The sequence below is a fragment of the Gekko japonicus genome, unplaced genomic scaffold (genome assembly GCF_001447785.1).
Source record: "Gekko japonicus isolate JY-2015 unplaced genomic scaffold, Gekko_japonicus_V1.1 scaffold2191, whole genome shotgun sequence".
NCBI lineage: Eukaryota > Metazoa > Chordata > Lepidosauria > Squamata > Gekkonidae > Gekko > Gekko japonicus.
The window spans coordinates 136,029-156,000 of record NW_015171571.1 but is presented as its reverse complement, the minus strand read 5'-3'; the positions used below and the strand labels follow the sequence as shown (position 1 = coordinate 156,000).

General features: G+C 43.2%; 1 protein-coding gene across 1 annotated transcript in view; it reads right to left on the bottom strand.

The window, feature by feature from the left end:
* LOC107117647 (mitogen-activated protein kinase kinase kinase 5-like) overlaps positions 1-19,972 on the bottom strand; it is a 155,628-nt gene that overhangs the window by 62,884 nt on the left and 72,772 nt on the right. The window contains 5 exon segments of the mRNA XM_015419802.1: positions 2,000-2,107; positions 2,481-2,634; positions 5,435-5,594; positions 8,289-8,401; positions 17,871-18,041. Of these exon segments, the coding sequence (XP_015275288.1) occupies positions 2,000-2,107; positions 2,481-2,634; positions 5,435-5,594; positions 8,289-8,401; positions 17,871-18,041 (706 nt within the window).

The following is a 19,972-nucleotide window of genomic DNA, read 5'->3' as shown; positions in this document are numbered from 1 at the left end:
TGACACCCAGCTCTATCTGATGTTAGGTGGCTGGTCGGGCTCTGACCCAGAAGATCTGACCCGGGCATTACAGGCAATGGCTGAGTGGCTCAGGCTGAGCCGGCTGAAATTAAACCCAGTGAAGACTGAGGTCCTGTGCCTGAGTAGGAATGGATCAGGGTTAGGGATCCCTCTCCCGAACTTCGATGGGGCGCCATTGGTGTCAACGCCGGAGGTTAGGAGCTTGGGAGTGCGCTTGGATTCCTTCCTGACTATGGAGGCCCAGGTGGCAGCCACTGCCAGATCAGCATTTTATCATCTTAGGCTGGTTCGGCAGTTGGTCCCCTTCCTCAATCACAACGACCTGGCTACAGTGATCCATGTGACAGTCACCTCGAGGCTAGACTACTGTAACGCTCTCCACATGGGGTTGCCTTTGGCGCAGATTCGGAGGCTGCAGCTGGTGCAGAATGTGGTGACCAGGCTTACGTTGGGTCTCCCCAAGTGGGAGCACATCCGGCCTGGGCTGGAAGCACTGCACTGGCTGCCAATAGCATACCAAATCCATTTCAAAGTGCTGGTGCTTGCCTTTAAAGCCCTACATGGCCAGGGTCCGACCAACCTGAGGTAGGTCCCTTTCCCCATATATACCCCCAAGAGCACTTCGGTCAGGGACACAACATCGCCTGGTGATTCCAGGCCCCCGGGAGGCAAACCTCGCCGTGACCAGGGCCCGATCCTTTTAGGTGGCGGCCCCTACCTGGTGGAATGAGCTCCCGGAGATCAGGGCCCTGCGGGACCTTCTGCAGTTCCGCAGGGCCTGCAAGATGGAGCTCTTCCGCCAGGCTTTTGCATAGGGACCACCACTGCCACCAGCACCAACGCTGTGGATAACAATGGGGCTAGGGATGGCCCGAGGAAGACCGCTTATAACACCACATGGCACTGGTACCACCGGACTTACTTGGGACCAACTATAGGATAAGATCATCCCAAAGAACTGACTGTTACCATCAAGAGATTTATTCGGGGACCATCTTGTCTTCATGGAGCACTTTATTTTTATCTGTGTTATTTAAGGTTTTATTGCTTTTACTATGTTTTATGCGGGCTCTGCCCCTTGTAAGCTGCCCTGAGCCCGCTTGTGGGGAGGACGGGGTAAAAATGTCATAAATAAATAAATAAATAAATCCCATGGCTTGCTACCAATGTCTATCACCAGAAAGTCAGAGACAATCCTGGTTTTCTGACAAGACAGTTATGTGATAAAGTAGGCTTATTTTACTTTTGGAGGGTATATTCTTTATTTTTTAAAAAAGTTAATTACACACCTGAGAAGCACAATATCTGTCCATGTATAATTCCTCACTCTAGACTCCTTTATACCAAGGACACACCAGAGATGTAAAGGGAGGTGCCTATTATTTACCTCCAGAGTTTTCAACTTTTCATCTCCAGAGTCCTGATTCCAACCAAGGAGCTGCCTCTACATTGCTCAAATAAGCCATTCTTCAAACTGTTAGGTAGTGGCAGCCTGCACATGGGACACCAAAGCTACAGCTCCACTTTGTGGTTGGAGTTGAGGAGATGTGATATGCTTGCACTATGCCCATCTATTAGTTGTGCAGAGCTCTGTGGTCTACTAATACAGTATCACAATTGTTGATAAGGGACACTAGACAGAACAGTGACAAAATGTTGTTTGTATAGAACCTTCCAAATGCCATGAATTAGCATGTATGGGTATGCTATGCCTAACACTTCCTTTCCAAATAACCCCTATTTCCTCATCTTTGGACTTCTTTCACCTCTGTTTCATTCCCTTGCTCTCTCAAATAAACATTAAACGCTTAAAATTGTCTCCTTTATCCAAAGCTTCTCCATTTTCCTTTAATCTCTTACATTAAGCAATCAGCTGCTAGAAACCACGAAGTTACAGGATATAATTCACCAACAAGATTCCATGATCTTTTGATTGCATTCACCCTTCATTCTGACAAACAATGTGGAGCTGGCTTACCTTATCGTCAGGCATAACATGCCAGATAGAGACTGTCTTCTCTTCAGCCTCACTGTTGATGGAAAGATATGAAGGCTGGTAGATTTTTGTAGGTTCCAGTATTAAAACCTTGGAAAAGAAAATACAGAGTATACTACTAAATAGTCCCCCACCCATGTCTAGGTAAAGCTCTGGAGTTTAGGTGTAGACATTTCCACAGTTAGCGCTTATTAATTTGAAGACATTTATGGGTATAAAATTATTTAATTTGTTAGCAGCCATGGTTGCCCTGATGAAGGCAGAAAGGTAGGGTTTAAATTTTGTAAATAAATAAAAATAATAAATTTAATATCATTAAATAACTGCAATGTTTATATGAAGCTTTTCTGTTTTTGAAAGTTAAAATGAATTAAATGAACATTTTCCAAATAATCCTCAGGCAGGACAAACAGGAAATGAACAATACTAAACATTAATTGAAAATGTTTTAAAATATACTTACAGGAAATCTAACTACTGACACATCTGTCTTTGTGGCTTCAACCAGAAAGTCCATCCAAAAGTCTACAAGTTCATGTTTGGCAACCTGCTGTTCTGGATTCAGTTTCTTAAAGTGCTGATATATCAAAATAGTCTCCACAGTTGACTTGAGGTACCTAGAGACAACGATCAAAAGCGCAACTGTTTGTAATTTTACATGCTTTATTTGTACTTAATGTCACATTACCAAGTTGAGAGGGTAAGTAGGTTTACTGGTGACACAGGACAGAAAACCTGGTTATGTCTACAGAGAGCTTTCTCCTACTCCCAGATAAATGTTTTGGCACTAGTTTGATAAAAAGTTCACAAAAACAGGTAAAAAACGTACTTGGAAAACCATAACAGCTATGGTCCTTGCCTGATAACACACAGATGCCCATTTCATGCTTCTCCATTTTAGAAATTTTCACATACACACCTTTGTATCTCAAATTCCTATAGTGTTATATGGGGGGGTTATCTATGTATTTGAGGAAATCTGTTTCAATGAATCTGAAGAAGTGTACATACTAAGTCTCTCAGTTCTCGCTTGTACCCAGTTTTGAACTTTGTCTTGTAGGTGCCACTGGACTCAAACCTCATTCCCACATCTGTTTGTTAACTCCTGTATTTGTATGCTAATTTACTGCCCCTAACAGATCTTTCTTACATCCAATCTCAGTTATAATCACCCAGTACTTATGCCAACCTAGCAGTTCGAAAGCAAGAAATTGCAAATAGATAAACAGGTACCACTTCGGTGGGAAGGTAACAGCGTTCCGTGTACCTTGGTGTTTAGTCATGCCGGCCCCATGACCACGGAAACGTCTTCGGACAGCGCTGGCTCTTCGGCTTTGAAACGGAAATGAGCACCGCAACCCTAGAGTCGGACTCGACTGGCTTTCGAGCAAGGGAACCTTTACTTTACTTATGCATTTTGATTCTAAATGGCCCTTCCTGACGACAACCCCCCACCCCCTCTAAGTAATGGTTGAGGAGGTTCTGTTCCACTGTATCTGAGGAAGTGTGCTTGCACACAAAAGCTTATACCATGAATAAAACTTTGTTGGGCATAAAGGTGCCACTGGACTCAAACTTTGTTCTGCTGCTTCAGATCAACATGGCTACCCACCTGAATCTAGTCACTTATAAGTTAGACACAATGAAGGAGAAAGCATCCTTTGACCAGATTCTATAATTCAGTGGACCAGCAGCATCTAGATTTAAATGCCAATTGAGTCATGGGATTCCACAGACGACCTTTGCCAAGTTTCAGTCTAATTCCCAGAGTGGTTGTTACAGTTGTAAAGGGCTATTTAAATGAAACACAGCACTAGATCTTTTATCTAGAAAAGGCAGCACTAACAGAGTCTAATGTTATTTGATAACTGGGAGGTCAACAGCTGTAGAGAAAACCAGTTTTTCACTTAACAGAAGTGTATAAAGGTGAGATATATACTTGTCTTTTTGCCTCTCCACACATCCAAACCTAGTAGACGTTTGTCATAAGTTTTAAAAAGGTAAAGGTGAAGGTTCCCTTGCTCGAAAGCCAGTCGAGTCCGACTCTAGGGTTGCGGTGCTCATCTCCGTTTCAAAGCCGAAGAGCCAGCGCTGTCCGAAGACGTTTCTGTGGTCATGCGACCGGCATGATTAAACACCAAGGCACACGGAATGCTGTTACCTTACCACCAAAGTGGTACCTATTTATCTACTTGCAATTTCTTGCTTTCGAACTGCTAGGTTGGCAGGAGCTGGAACTAGAGACGGGAGCTCACTCCATCATGCGGCAACTCGGGTCTCGAACTGCTGAACTACTGACCTTCCATAGCTTGCAGTTCAGTGTCTTAACCACTTGAGCCACCGCAGCCCCTAAATGCTAAATGCTTCCTAACACACCATTTGTTTATAATTCTTTAAATTAACCTTTTAATTTCTGCAAGCTGTCCTGGATACATTGGTCAAAGGGCAGGGGAGAATACAGTAAATAAATATGAAACAAAAAGTACAACATCATGTGGATGCTCTGGATGGGGAGATAACTTCATGTGGACACCTACCATTACCCAGGTCCTTGTAATTCATTACCTTCTCTGGGGATAATTATATACACACAGACGCACCCCCCCCCAACTGATATAAAATTGATTATGAAGTTATAGCTTATGGTTGCTTAGCAACTGCAATACACCATTCTCATCCCTGAACCCAGCAAAATGACTGGCTTGTTTGCAGCTAAAGATGCTAAGAAGGACAACAGTAATCGCACGTAGGCTGTCCAGTATTTTGCTACCTGGTACCCTTTGAAGGATAAATGCTATGCAGAAATGCCTCATCTGTATACAGCAGATGAGAAAACTAGAGAGTCAACACAACTAAGGCAAATCAATTTCAAAGTTTAATTGCCATTATATAGGCTGAAATCCTAAATTGGTTTGAGCTAATAAAGCCGGTTAAGAGGAAGGGGAATAATCTGACAGTAGAACTGGCAGCAGCTTGTGTTCTGAGCCAAAAGCTCTGGTGAACGTTGCCCTTGTTTTTGAAAGAATCACATGACCTAACCGATTTTGTATACACAGATCTGTTTTTAGGATAACAGAACTGAAATTTTCAAAGCAGCCATTCTTGACCATGGCAAGAGATATTCTCTGCTATTTGGAAAGTGGTGTCAGCTTACATTGGAATTGTTTTATATTAAAAAATAATAAAATAAGAACAAAAATGAAAGACCATATTTGTACGATGACCTTGTTTTCACTCACACAGGCTCTGAGCCAACATTAAAAGAACATAGTTTCCTTGGACAGATTCACAAGTCTGAGAAAAGAAAAATCCAATTGTTTCAGCTTTCCTGCCTCAGAGAACTAAGAGAAATACAGTACGATAATATGCATTTTGAAGGTGCTAAATTTAACCTGCGCTGCTAGTGCAATGACTTACCATGCTGGTGTCTTCAATTTGAAAAGTTTTTCTGAGGCCTGAATCACTCTAGTATGATCATTTGCCAAAACACTGGCTCCCAAGAAAAATCCCACTTCCCAATAACTCTGCAATTTTTCCAGGTTTCCCTTCTTCCCAAGCAGGCTGCTTATCTTTACTCCTGAAGAAACAAGAAAGGCAAACATTGCAATCCAACCTTCTAGTTAATGCATACTTAAATTCCATTGAGCTTGCGTAACCCATCTGCAAGGCTGACGTTGGTGCTCTGGTCTGCAGACTGTTCCTTCTTCTCTCTCCTACTGCTCATTTGTATCCTAAGTCCTTAATATATCAAGATTAATGAAAAAGTGAAAATAAAGCATGATTTCATTTGACTCTAGACCAGCATCACTTGGTGCACGTGACAGCTAGGGTTGCAAACAACTCAGAGAAAAATTGCCTTGACCTTTTAACAGAGGCTTAATGTGTGAAAATGAGCAGTTAAAGTTTTTCATGGCACAGAAGTAAAGTTTATTTACTTATTAATGTATTTATACTATGCCTTTCTCCCCAGTGGGGACCCAAAGTGGCTCACATCATTTCTCGCCTCCTCCAGTTTATTCTCACAACAACCCTGTGAGGTAGGTTAGGCTGAGAGTGTATGACTGGCCCAAGGTCACAAAGCAAGCTCCCACAGAACAGTGGGGTTCAAACCTCGGTCTTCCTATGTCCTAGTTCAACCCTCGAACCCATTGGTACTCAGTCTGCAGCTTGTGGAGAAATCCATTTGCCAATACCATCAATCAGAAGAGCCATATTTACTTCTATCCCTGACATGAGGCCTACACCTCGAGGAGGCTCACAGCTTCCCCTTCTTTCAGTAGTGACTCTGCCAATACCAAGCCCTCCTGGCCAAGAACTTCATCCACTTTCCTGAAACAAAGGGCAGATGTCACATTGGGGAATGGTGCTCAGAAGAGCCACAAGTGGCATGTCAAAGAGCCACATATAGCTCTTGAGCCACTGAGTATCACTGCTCTAACCACTACATTGCAATGGCTAAGACAGCATCACTTAGTAAATAACATCTCATTAGGCCTCTGTTAAAAGTGCAGGACGGTTTCCTCTGGTTGTTGGCAATCCTCATTGTAGCTGGTATAAAGCACCTCCTACTTACTATGATTTTTCTGTGCATGTGCTGACCTGGCTATGTTGTGTCCCCTTCTACCAGACAAACTCAGGGTTTTGTGCCAAAAGTGGGTGAGTTTTTGACTTGCAGCCACTAATTTCTCCTTGAACTTTCCCTTTTAAATTCTATATTAGTTCTGTCAGCCTGAGAGATATTTTAAAATAAACACAGTGAAGGTTAAGAAAACTCATATAAGTACTAGTAAAGATGGCAATAGGAATAATCCACAGAATCTGGCTACTGAACAACCTTCATTCATTTTAGTGAATCTTCATTTCATTTTGCAGGAACAATGCTAAATGAATGGATGCTTCCCTGTAAACCAAATACAATAAGTATCTCTATAATGCCTAAATTAACCAGTGATGTTTACAGAGTTTACAAATAATGGGCTAGTAATATGAATTTTCACCGCTTGTAATGGGGCAGATCACACATTCCTATCCTGAAAATCCTACTATTTGTAATTTGTAACATCATTCAGAGATAATTAAAGTTGTATAGGATATTACTGACACTACATTTATAGCAAATGTAAGAAACTTGTTTTCTGTTGTTCAAAAAGAACCATAACAAGGGAAGCAGTGACGTGTTAGACTTTGCTTGACCCAGCTGAAGCCTCAAGTACCAAGGCAGGACAGTGTCATCAGTACACATCAATGCAATGCCTTAGCAAAGGGGCCCTGGTCCAGAATTAACTGTAATAAATTCCCGTTATTTTATTGTCTCTGTGCCATGCCTGTACCCGACCCGGCGCCTGGGAGCTCTGAAATGGAGGACTCCGTGCCTTTAACATCATCAGAAGCACGAAAGTCCTCACCAAACCTAAGTGCTGGGGAAAATGAACGTCAAACCCCAGGACAGTTTGCACCTGAAGCAGTTCGGGCAATGCCTGGCCCCAGCAACATGCCACCCGATTCTCCGCCACCTGTTGACCGGCTGAGGGATCAGAGACACCAGGATTTGGCAACCAGGCGCAAGGAGACACGCTTGCGCGGTTGGTGATAATTAAGCCCAGATTAATAACAGAATCAAGGACTTCGTGAAGCCGTGCTAATGAGATAACGACCCAGCACGCTATTTGAACAGACCGCTGACTGTTAGCAAACTGTGCTGGCAAACTTGTTCGTTGGACCAGAAGCTCTGCACCTCTGACTCTGTTTGGCTCCTGACTGATTTCCCGGTTCCCGACTCCAGTCCGTGTTTTGACGACCCCTGGCTCTTGATCCTCGGCTACGCTTCCTGACTACGATACTAGCTTGTTTGGACTCTGACTATCGGTAACGTTTGACTACGGCTTGGCTTTGTGTGATTGGGACTTTTGCTCGGACTCTTTCGATCTCTCTGGCTTGACTCTTGGACTGGACTGTAAACTCTCCCTCTCTGCCTTGCCCCACTGGCCCTGTCGTGACACTCTGTGAAAGAGAACTCTAACCCATACAACTGAAGTCAGTCAAGATTAAGTCAATATACAGAATCAGTGCAGAGCCCTGAGGAGATATCACTGAAATGGAAAAGCTAGCTGAAGTTCAAGATTACTTATGTACAAAGAAGTCTGGCAACGTGCATCACAGCATTTCTGTTAAAATGAGAGAATGATGGAAATGCTGTCATAGAAGCTGATTTGCCTGTGCATTATATTAATATTATATATTGCCAACTTTATGTGGCTCAAAATTACATTACCAACTTTCCGCAGCTCAAAAGAGGTATCAAACTGGTGCCCGGCAGCCAAGAGAAGTACTGCATAATTAATTCCTGACTGTAATGTTGGTTCTGACTCAAATGCCTTCTTGAACCTAGAAGAACAACAAGTTTATGTTTAAAAACAAGGCAGTTTTCCAAGGAGGCAATTACATTTTTGGTACTCTGAGAGCTGATCATCAGTTTACTCAATGCACTCAACCCTTTCAAGCACAAAATATTCTACTGTTCTCCATCCAGGTTTCATGGTTATTTTAAGAAGCCAACATTTATGACATCCTCCTACTATTTCCTCATGTGTTTATGCAATTATGAAAAATATACAGCTTGTTAACAGCATTGCTATTTTGTACTGAGAACTAAAAATATAAAGTCTGAACATGAGCATAACAATTCTCTAGGACATTTATTCTAGGATTATGACTTCAATCCATCCAATTTAGACTGACACATTTCTGTTTAAAAGCTGATTACCAGGGATGGGCACAGACCACAAAAACGCAGTTCGGTTCGTGGGCAAACCATGAACTGAACCATAAACCCAATTGGCTCACATATGAACCAAACCAGTTCATCCCTGAAACAGCTGAGCCACAGAGGCAGCCTGCTCCCCCAGCTCAGTTGTTTCAGGCTCTGAATAGTTGAGTCGTGAAAGCAGGCTGCCCTTGCAGCTCAGCTGTTTAGATTGAAAACAGCTGAGCTGGAGGAGCAGCCTGCTCCCACGGCTCAGCCATTTAAAGGGGCTTTATTGGGCAGCCATCCCCAGGGGCTAGCTGCCCAAGAAAGCCCCTTTAAACAGCTGAGCTGTGGGAGCACTTTGCTCCATGTGGCTCAGCTGTATAAAGGGCCTTTATTGGGCAGCAAGCCCCAGGCCCTGGCTGCCCAAGAAAGCCGCTTTAAACAGCTCAGCCCCAGCCAGTCCCAGGCTTGGAGCCTTTTAAACCCCTGCTTTCTGTTACCCACGGGAAGCAGAAAGCAGTGGTTTAAATTGTTCCCAGCCATTTAAACCACACAGCTGTTTTTCATGAAGAGCAGAAAGCAGGGGTTTAAACCACTGCTTTCTGCTCTTCATGAACCACCACAAACTGCATCAACATTTATGAAATTTCATGGTGGTTCTTCAATTTGCACACATTCCTTCATGAACCATGAACTAGCCAAAATTTGTGATGAACTTTAGTTCGTCAGCCCGTTCATGCCCATCCCTGCTGTTTATCCATACCCAGTGGTCCTATGACACTACAGAAGTGAATGCAGAATTATGTGGTACTCCAATGTGGGAGGATTAAAATGTATAAACAGGAGTTTTTACATTTATAAACAATAACAGCCTGACCTGGATAGCCGAAGTTACCCTGTTCTCATCACATCATGGAAGCTAAGCAGAGTCAGCCCTGGTTAGTATTTGGATGGGACACCACCAAAAGATCCAAGGTCACAACACATCAGGCACCGGCAAACCACCTTTGAATGTGTCTTGCCTTGCAAATCCTAGGGGGTCGCCATAAGTCAGTTGTGACATGACGGCCCTTTCCAAACAATAGCAAACTCAAGGGTAGTATTAATAATATATAATAATAACCAATGTTCATATAGCACACTTCAAGTGTCCAAAGTTTTTCCCAATCATAATCTCAGTAAGCTTTACAACAACCTTGTAAAACAGGTCAGAATCATCTCCAGGTTGCTGATGGGAGAGGGACTGGAATAATAGTCACTTATGTAAGGGCACCTCATGAGTTCACATCAGATCATCCATTTATTCAGTCTGAGGAGAGATTTCAACTGGGGACAGCCCAGCTCCGAGTTCAAGATTTTAGGGAGATAGACAGCCCTTTTTATAGGTTGAAAGGGCAACTGAGAATGGATAAGTTGCAGGATGGACACCACTAAGTTCTTTCCATACCCACTATTTCTCTGCCCCTAAGTGTTCTCTTCCAATCATTCTTTTTTTCTCCATTAGAACAAGTATTTCAAACCCTGCAGGGACAGGGATGTGTGCGGGGAGAAAATCTGAAGCAGAAAATGAATGGGTTAAAGCAACCTTCCTCCACTCCCACCGCTCAGCATTTTATCACTTGCTCCTGAAGCGGTTTCACAACTGAAAAAGGATTGCTGGGCTACAGTCACACATGTAGTCTGGCCCTCAGCCAACACACTGTGCTAGCTCTCCCGCCCCCTTTTAAAAAGGCTGTTATATGTGTCTATGCCATTGGCTTAACAATCTAAATAAGCAGTTCTCCCATTTGATTGCTTGTGATTCACAGTGAGGCATGACAAAACAAGGAATGATGTTTTAACTAGCAAAACATTCATTTCCAATAAAAAGCCCTTCCTCCTTCCCTTCCTCATTAACCATTAACCACTGAGCAGGTATAGACTATTTTATTCGTGCCATACACATTTTGGCATCTCAGCCACTGCAAACAGAAAGGTTTGGAAAGTAAACAGGTAGCTGGAAGCATTATTGAGTCTGCTAAAAGTTAACTTGGCCCTAATTTTATGAATAGCATTTAATTTCTTAAATGATACACCTGAATAGTCTTGAGTTTGTTTTGCAGTTACAAATCTTTATCAAAATTAGTTATTTCAACATTATATTATTAGCAAAGAATAAAGGTCTGGAAAGTTCATGAAAGGAACAATCACAAGTAAAAAATGAATTCATATAAATCAAGCTCAACCCTTTGCTTATAAAATTAAAAATTTAGCTGGATATGTAAATTCTCTGAACCTTTTACAAATGTATCTGTTTCAAATTATATTACTTTTGATATTGTATACAGAAGCAAATACAAGAACAAATTTAATCCAAATAGATAGTTTTGCTTTTTTTAAATCTACATTTAACCAGCCAACTCAAACAAAGAGAAAAATTGATAGGGTACAAGATAGAAATTTTGGTTGCACAGAAAATTAAATACCACAGTGAAAATATGCTCACAATAACTCTCTTCCCAAGACCTATCTAAAGGCCACAAAACATGGTTAAAGGTGACAGTTTATTGCACAACCTGGGCTCATCCAGACTTTGCCCTGTAAAGTCAGACAGCTTCTTCTTTAGATCAGGGACAGAAAGGTGAAAGTAGATCTAAATAACTCACACAATGCAAGAAGCATTACAACCTCCTTATCTTCAGAGCTGATGGAGAAGACCTGAACAACTCAACTGGTATTGGCACCATTTCTGCCATCACCAACACCCGAAAGAGCAATGTCAAGAACCTGACTGCTCTTGCTAACCAATGCTCCCTCTAAGCTGTGGAGTCCTGTGAGCAAAAATTCTACTTTGTGAGCTACTGGCATTAAGAAGAAGAAGAGATTGGATTTATATCCCGCCCTTCATTACCCAAAGGTGTCTCAGAGCGGCTTACAAACTCCTTTCCCTTCCCCTCCCCACAACAGACACCCTGTGAGATGGGTGGGGCTGAGAGAACTCTGACACAAACTGCTCTTTTTCAAGGACAGCTGTGCCAGAGCTTGTGACTGACCCAAGGTCACATCAGCAGGTGCAAGTGGAGGAGTGGGGAATCAAACCCGGTTCTCCCAGATTAGAGTCCACACACTTCACCACTACACCAAAGTTGTGAGTGAGCAATTTGGCTACGGCATAAATTAGGTTGCTCTGGCCCTATCCTTCCTGAGCTAAGACATGTGTGAGCCTGAGGCGAAAAAACTGCACGCTAACTCACACGAACTCAGCAGAGGGAACACTGCTGCCAACATGTTTCACCCTTTGGAGAGTTGCGAGCATGTCATGTCACAGAACAAATTTAGAGTCCAGTGGCACCTTTAAGACCAACAAAGGTTTATTCAAGGTATGAGCTTTTATGTGCATGCACACTAAAAATCAGCTACCAATACTGAGCATGTTCAGGAAAATTAGATGGGCAATGTCTCTATTGGCCAGGCAATACAATAATGTATAATGCAAAAAACTGTTGGTCACTACTGACGTAACTATAATCACACAGTAAATTAGTGAAATATCTCTTTATACATGGGCAATGTTTTAAAACAGATGCCTCTGATACAGTAGTTCTTAAAAACTTGGCCATAATGAACTCCCAGAGATCAAGAAAAATAAATGAATGTCAGTAAATATGCCCCCCCCAAAAAAACCCCACATCTATTAGCACTCTTATAAAAATTAGTGAAATATCTCTTTATACATGGGCAATGTTTTATAACAGATGCCTCTGATACAGTAGTTCTTAAAAACTTGGCCATAATGAACTCCCAGACATCAAGAAAAATAAATGAAGGTCAGTAAATATGCCCCCCCCCAAAAAAAACCCCCACATCTATTAGCACTCTTATAGGGTTGCCAGATCTAACTGGGAAACTCCTGGTGATTTGGAGGCAGTGGCTGGGGGGGAAAGCGAGCTCAGTGGTGATGTTACTCTAGGACACTGGTTCCCAAAGTGGGCAATACCGCCTCCCAGGGATGATCCAGGTGGGCGGTAGGAGCCTTGGGTGCAATTGGGGGGGGTGTTGAATAAAAATAAAGGGGTGGTGGAAACATAAATAAAGAAGACTCCAGAACCTATTTAAAGCAGCCTTTTCCTGCCTTCTCCTGGTTTCCCCTGGGATCAGGGAGGGAGACGGAGGTGGAGAGGGGTCCTAGATGCTATGGAGTCTATAGACTCCCAAAGCCACCATTTCCTCCAGGGTAACTGGGCTCTGTAGTCTGGAGATCACTTGTAATTCCAGGAGGACTCTAGGCCCAACCTTCAGATTGGCAAGCATAACAGTGTACATTCTTGTCTTCAACTTGGAAGCAAGAAGATAATAAGAAAAGGCAGGAAGATAAGCAACATGGGACATGATATGCTCCAAAAGACAATAGGCAGGCCTTACCTACCAAGTTATTTTAAAGGCTGGGCCCAGTTTTCCTAGTTATTAATATCTGGGGTCTTTTTAGCCTTTTACTTAGCAAGGAATAATAGAAATGTTTAGAAAATTAAATGTCAGGGTTTTAAAAAATTCACATACTTTTAATTCTTGAGGCACATTATTTTTATTTTATTTATTTAACAATATTTATACCCTGCCTTTCTGCCCTCAAGAGGACACCAAGACAATTAACAATTAAAACATACATAATAAAATTTCATCTTAAAAATATTAAAACCAACAAAAACATCCTTAAAACTATTAAAAACCAGAGCTAAATACATACAAAAATATAAAAACAATAATAAAAACATAGAGCATGAAGCAGGGATCACTAAGGGAACACCAGACAAAAAGTCTTCACCAGCTGGCAAAAGATGGCAATGGAAGGGGGGACAGATGTGTCTCCCTGGGAAGAGAGTTTCAGAGTTTTGGTGCCAGTACCTGTTCCTTCAAGGGGAGTACAACCTCATCCAGAACACTCATCCAGACCCCGTTCTGGATCCTATCACTCCTACCACCAGTAGCACTTCCATCTTGTCTAGATTAAGCTTAAATTTATTAGCCCATATCCATTCCAAAATTTCTATTTCAGTACAAAAAAAAGTTAAGCCACTTTTTCAAGTGATACAATTTGATGTTTCACATAGATATTAAACAGGAAAGCTTGCATGATCCCACAGGGCAAAGGCCAAGGGGTTGAGCAGCAGTACCCCAGCACCACCTTCTGAAACCTACTCTCCAGGTAGGACTGGAACCACTACACAACAGTACCTCCCAATCCTAGCCTGGAAAAATGGTCCAAAAGGATACCATGATCGATGGTACCAAAAGCTGCTGACAGGTCCAGAAGATTCAAGAGACTCATATTCCCTCTCCCCATCTCCCAGTGCAGGTCATCCAGCAGAGACCAAGGCTGTTTCAGTCACACACACACAAAACCTTTATTGGCATGAAAGCACAAACAGTTTCAGTCTTATAACCAGCCTTAAAACCAGACTGGAAATTACTTAAACAATTTGCCTCATTCAGGAAAGCTTGAAGTTCTACAGATACCACCTTGCTCAAGAATGGAATATTTCAGATTGGTCAATAGTTATGAAGATCTCCTATGTCCAGGTTAGGCTACTTTAAAAGTGGATACAACACAGCCTGTTTCCAGGCTAGGTAGTTCCGCTCTATTCTGCAATGGTCCGGCCTCACCTGGAGTACTGTGTCCAGTTTTGGGCACCACATTTTAGGAAGGATGTTGACAAGCTCAAGCGTGTCCAGAAGAGGGCAACCAGGATGGTGAGAGGGTTGGAATCCAAGACTTATGAGGAAAGGCTGAAAGAGTTGTGGATGTTTAGCCTGGGAAAGAGAAGACTTAGAGGGGACATGATTGCAGTCTTCAAGTATTTGAAGGGCTGTCATGTAGAAGATGGAGCAGATCTATTCTCTGTTGCTCCGGACTGCAAAACTAGATCTAATGGGTGGAAATTACAAGGGAGTCGATACCGGCTAAATATCAGGAGAAACTTCCTAACTGTAAGAGTGGTTGAGCAGTAGAACAGACTGCCTCAGGAGGAGGTGGATGCTCCTTCGCTGGACGTTTCCAAGCAGAGGCTGGATGACCACCTTTTGGGTATGTTGTAGGGCTATCTTTCGGCTATGCTCCTGCAGAGTGCAGGGGGTTGGACTAGATGACCTGCAAGGTCCCTTCCAACTCTAACATTATATGATTCTATGACTCTACTGTCTCAAGGAAGCATTAACTACCTCTTGGACTCGGGCAACCAGCCCCCGCCCCAGCAGATTTAAGAAGCCAGAAAGGACAAGGGTCATATAAGCAAGTGTGTGTGCATGTTAAGTGCCATCAAGTTGCTTCTGACTTACAGTGACCCTATGAGTGAACAACCTCCAACATGTCCTATCATTAACAGCCTTGCTCAGGTCTGGCAAACTGAGGGCTGTGGCTACCTTGATTGAGTCAATCCATCTCTTCCTGCTGCCTTATTGTCTTTTCCAGTGACTCTTGTCTTCTCATAATGTGACCAAAGTATGATAGCCTCAGTTTAGTCATTTTAGCTTCTAGGGGAGAGTTCAGGCTTGAATTGATCTAGAACCCACTAATTTGTGTTTTTGATGGTCCGTGGTATCTGTAAAACTCTCCTCCAACACCAAATTTCAAATGAATCAACTTTCTTCCTGTCAGCTTTCTTCATTGTCCACCTTTCGCACCCATGAGAGCCAGTTTGGTGTAGTGATTAAGTGCATGGACTCTAACCTGGGAGAACCCAGTTTGATTCCCCACTCCTCCACTTGCAGCTGCTGGATGACCTTGGGCAAGCCATAGTTCTGGCACAACTGTTCCTGAAAAAGAGCAGTTTCTTTCAGAGCTCTCTCAGCCCCACCTACCTCACAGGGTGTCTGTTGTGGGGGGGAAGGGAAAGGAATTTGTAAGCTGCTCTGAGACTCCGACTGAAGGGCAGGGTATAAATCCAATCTCCTCCTCCCCCTCCCCCCTTCTTCTTCTTACATAACAAATACAAGCAAGTGGTAGTACCCTCCATGTCGCCTTCCACTACTGCTGCTGCCCAGGAACTACCCTTCAAGGATTCCTCTGCCCCCATAACCACTGAAAACAGGTCTGTAGCTACTGTGGGGCCCATGGGGCCCACCCCCCTGTGGTTTTTACGGGCCCCTCCCCAATCCTCAGCTCTCCCCTGTTTCTGCCCTTAGCCCAGTAGCCGGTGACTCTGCACCGCCTGCTGCTGCTCCTGGGTGCCTGCCTCCTCATTCCTGGTGCCAGCGCCCACTTTCCCCAGTGTGTCTTTGCTGCTCCGCAGAGCGGGACTCATCCTGCAGCTCCGCAAAGCGGCTCCTCAGCTTAAGGGCACTCTGCTGATTGCCAAGCCCGCCCATGCCCTGGAGAGCCCCGCAGCCAGTCCGAGGAGCGATGACCCACTGAGGGAGGGAGGGAAGGACGGAGAGCCAGCCAGCCAGCCCACGAGGCTGCCCGCCCCGGGGGAAGAGCGCCTAGAAGCGGGTGCAGCTGTCGGGAAGGCTCTAGGAGGAACTGCGGGAGGACGAGGCTGACGGTTGGTGCCGGGGAGCCGAGCGGGGAGCCGAGGGAGTGGAATCCTCACTCCCTGGATTTCTCTGAAGCACGCACTGTGGTCGCCCATTTCAGTGCCGGTTCTCTTGTTAGCAGGGCTATGACTTACACAGGAGACTGATCTGCCCTTGCAGGGGGGTGGGGAGGGAAGCTGCGGCCACTGGGCATTATCCTATAGCCTGGGTGTGTGTGCAGGGCTGCCTTAAGAGTTCCACCAATTAAATCAAAGTTAATTTAATTAACTTTGATTCAATTGGCTGGTGGTTCCCCCCCAGGCCCCTTCCCCCAAAACCCCTTAGCTATGGGGCTGACTGAAACTGTCCATTCTCTTCTGCTGATGTGGCCATTGATTCCTGAAGGGGCATGCATCATGGTCTGGTGTGTCAGCTGTGACCATTCCACCTTGAGTGACTCTGCTAGGAGTTCAGCCTCTTGACAGAGTCCAGACTCCTTATGGTATTGCTCTCATCTTTGTTGACACTCACAAACATACAAAAGCCCCAAAGATCCTGTCCACATTCTGGTGGATTGATATTGGTGGCCTTGCATTATATTGAGTTAAAATTCCACTCCTGACAGGCACTTTAAAATAACTTGCCAATGGGAAAATATATTGATTTTCCCACCATCACCAGGTACAAACTGAGTTAGATCCAGCCGTCTGTCAGTGTAAGGTGCTGATGGTCAAGGATCATTCTCACATTTCTCCCCTCCTCAGCATTCCTTTCTGAACTTGGGAAAGTTTATTCCTAATGTCCCAGAATCCACATGGCCTCATAGCCATGTAAGTGGGGAGGCTGGAGTACAGAGGAAAAGATGAGAGGGACACTGTCTTTTCCTCCATCTCCTGTTAGCCAAACTCAACTGATGGATGACACAGAAAGAGCAATTCCATCCGTTTGCCTCATATGTATATATAGGAGAGAACCTATATGCAATGCAATGCAATTTCTGAAAATGAAAGAGCTGGTGCAGCCTACCACAATAAAAGAATCCCTTATTGGTTCATACTGCACAAAGCTGAAATTCTTCTGAATGTTCAAGATAGAAGGGTCACAAGGACTATACTTGTTGCCAAAATTTAACAAGATTTTGTTGCTAAGAATGCAGCTATAAAGGGAATTGTAAAGAGGTGTTAACTATGTAGGTTTGTACTTTTTATTGATCTGTTAAAAGCCAACAGCTAAAGCAAATAAAACATTAATTCATGCTCCTAATATTCTTAAGCTTACAGAAAGAGTATGGCACACAGCCTCTTCTAGAAGTTGGAAGCGGTTTCACAGCTGTGGAGAAACCTCCGAGAACCACTCATTGAAGTGCCTTTTCCATACAAACTTTGTGCAGCAGTGTCAATTGGCACAACATTTTATTTCATAGAAAGACAAAAGCATCAAAAATCCAATTCATTAGTCATAAAAAAGTCTCATTGAAACTTATATGATGTTACCTGTGATTAAGTAAAGCACTGCTGTTTTCAATGAGATTTAGTTACTAACTTTAGCTGGATTGAGGAACAGATGTTTTTGCAGTTTAAAACAAAACAAATCGACGTGCAGTGAAGTGCTACTTACCATATAGTTCCTTGGTCTCTACTCTCTGTGTCTGTAAATCCAGAATCCAAAAAAATATCTTTGTATATCCGTCCCACAAGGCAATACATGTCTGAAGCTACCTGGCTCTCGCTCTCCACCAGAGGTATCATAATATCTAGAGCTTTCTGTCTATCTCCAGGTAGATTTCGTCTGTTAAAAGAAAAATACAAACATCTATAAGCTGGTCTTATTTCTCGTGTGTTTTAATATCTGACCATTTTACAGTGCTCATTGGTTTGACAGAAGCTGGAATTGGGAGAAGAGAAGAAAGCTGCATTTAGGTGTTTCACCTAATAAATTAAATAGGAAATTCTTAAACGTTTGCCTTTCCCTGCAAACTGTACCTGGTGGACCTCACAATTTGCTGTAGAGCTCATAAAATGGATAATATCCTCTGGTTACATAAAAGATATTACTTAATAGTTCTTTCTTGGCAGTATGATTCTCATTAAATCAATGATAAAGTGTGCAAAGAAAATGTGTTATACATTCTGTGCTATCAGCTGAAATGCAATTTTCAACTTCAGTATTCTAAAGCCCAACCAGAGAAGACAGGAAAAGGAAGAACTGTCCACAGTATTATGCTTAATGTTGCCATCTAGCAGGATGCAACAGCCACAATAACAGGGATTACAAGGGACAACAGCTTCAAGGAATCCCAGAGGAAAACTAAAGCCAGCCTTAATCAGGCCATTTTAAATCTTAAAATCACAGTTTTTAAATCTGGTAACAGAAGCAGGTCAAAGTTCTTCCCAATCCCCTTTACTTCTTGCTTTCATTGGCACTGTGTTGTTGCTTCTTGAGAGAAGCCATTTTATTCTTCCTGTTTCCTGCCATGGGTATTGCCACAGGATATGGAATAGCAGCTTTCAGAAAACACAATGGAACAGAGACAGGAGCTGGAGACTTTGAGGTACTTGCCTTCATGTCACGGGATTTTAAACACTGGACACCACTGTAATGATTCCTTGTTTTAGTGTGTGTGTGTGTGTGTCTTTAAATGTTTGGTTGGAGTGCAGCGCTAGAAGAGTAGAGTGATTGAGGGAGACAAGTGTGCTGTGATTGGAGGATGACGGAGTATGGGAGGAGTTGTTTGGCGTGAATCTGTGTGTGCGTCTTGAAGTCAGAGATAGAGTCAGTTATTCAGTTAGTGAGTCAGTCAGTGAGTGATATGACAGAGTTCTGTGTGGAAACTTAAAGAGTTCAGTATATACATCTTTAAAAGTTTAAGTGTGAAGGAGCTATGAGAAGGGTCTGTGAGACTCTAAAGTTATGAAAGAGAGTCAATAATACAAAGAGTTTAGCCAGAGTGGCTGCCTATGTAAAGGAGAGATTCCTGTCAGAGTGGGATCTTATTGTCAAAAAAGACTGTGTGTGATACCTTGCCAGTTTATTTACCAGTTCCTTTCCCCAAAAATGGTTACAGTTAACCAGCAATTTATTTTTGTTCCTTAATCAATAAAACATATTTTGTTTAAGTTTAACCCAGAATTTGGTTTAATCCTTTCTCAGGGCCACATAGACCTCTGAAAGCCCTGACCCTGGGTCACATTACAAGCAGCAGAAACAGAGAGAAGATTTGGAATTTCTTAAAATTCCTGGTGGCAGCAGAAACTACCCAGTTTATAAACACAGAGTATAATTTTAAAGTGAAAACAGCCCCCCCAAATGAGCAGCATGCCACAAAAACAGGTTGCTTATCTGTAACTGATGATCTTCGAGTGGTCATCTGTGCATTCACACCTCTGGGATATAGTGTGCCTGTGCCGACCTCAATCAGTCCCTCTTGAAAGCAAAAGGGATTTTCGCGCCTGTTTCCCAGTCACGTGCCGGCCCCACTGCGCATGACCAAGGGAGGGGCACGACAATCCCGCCAGTTCCTTCTGACCGCTGCCATCAGTCTCAGAGTAATAAAAAGGAGAGGACTGAAAGCAGAGGGGAAGGAGGGCGGGTGGTGTGAATGCACAGATGACCACTCAAAGATAATCAGTTACAGGTAAGAAGAAGAAGAAGAAGAAGAAGAAGAAGAAGAAGAAGAAGAAGAAGAAGAAGAGAAGAAGAGATTGGATTTATACCCCGCC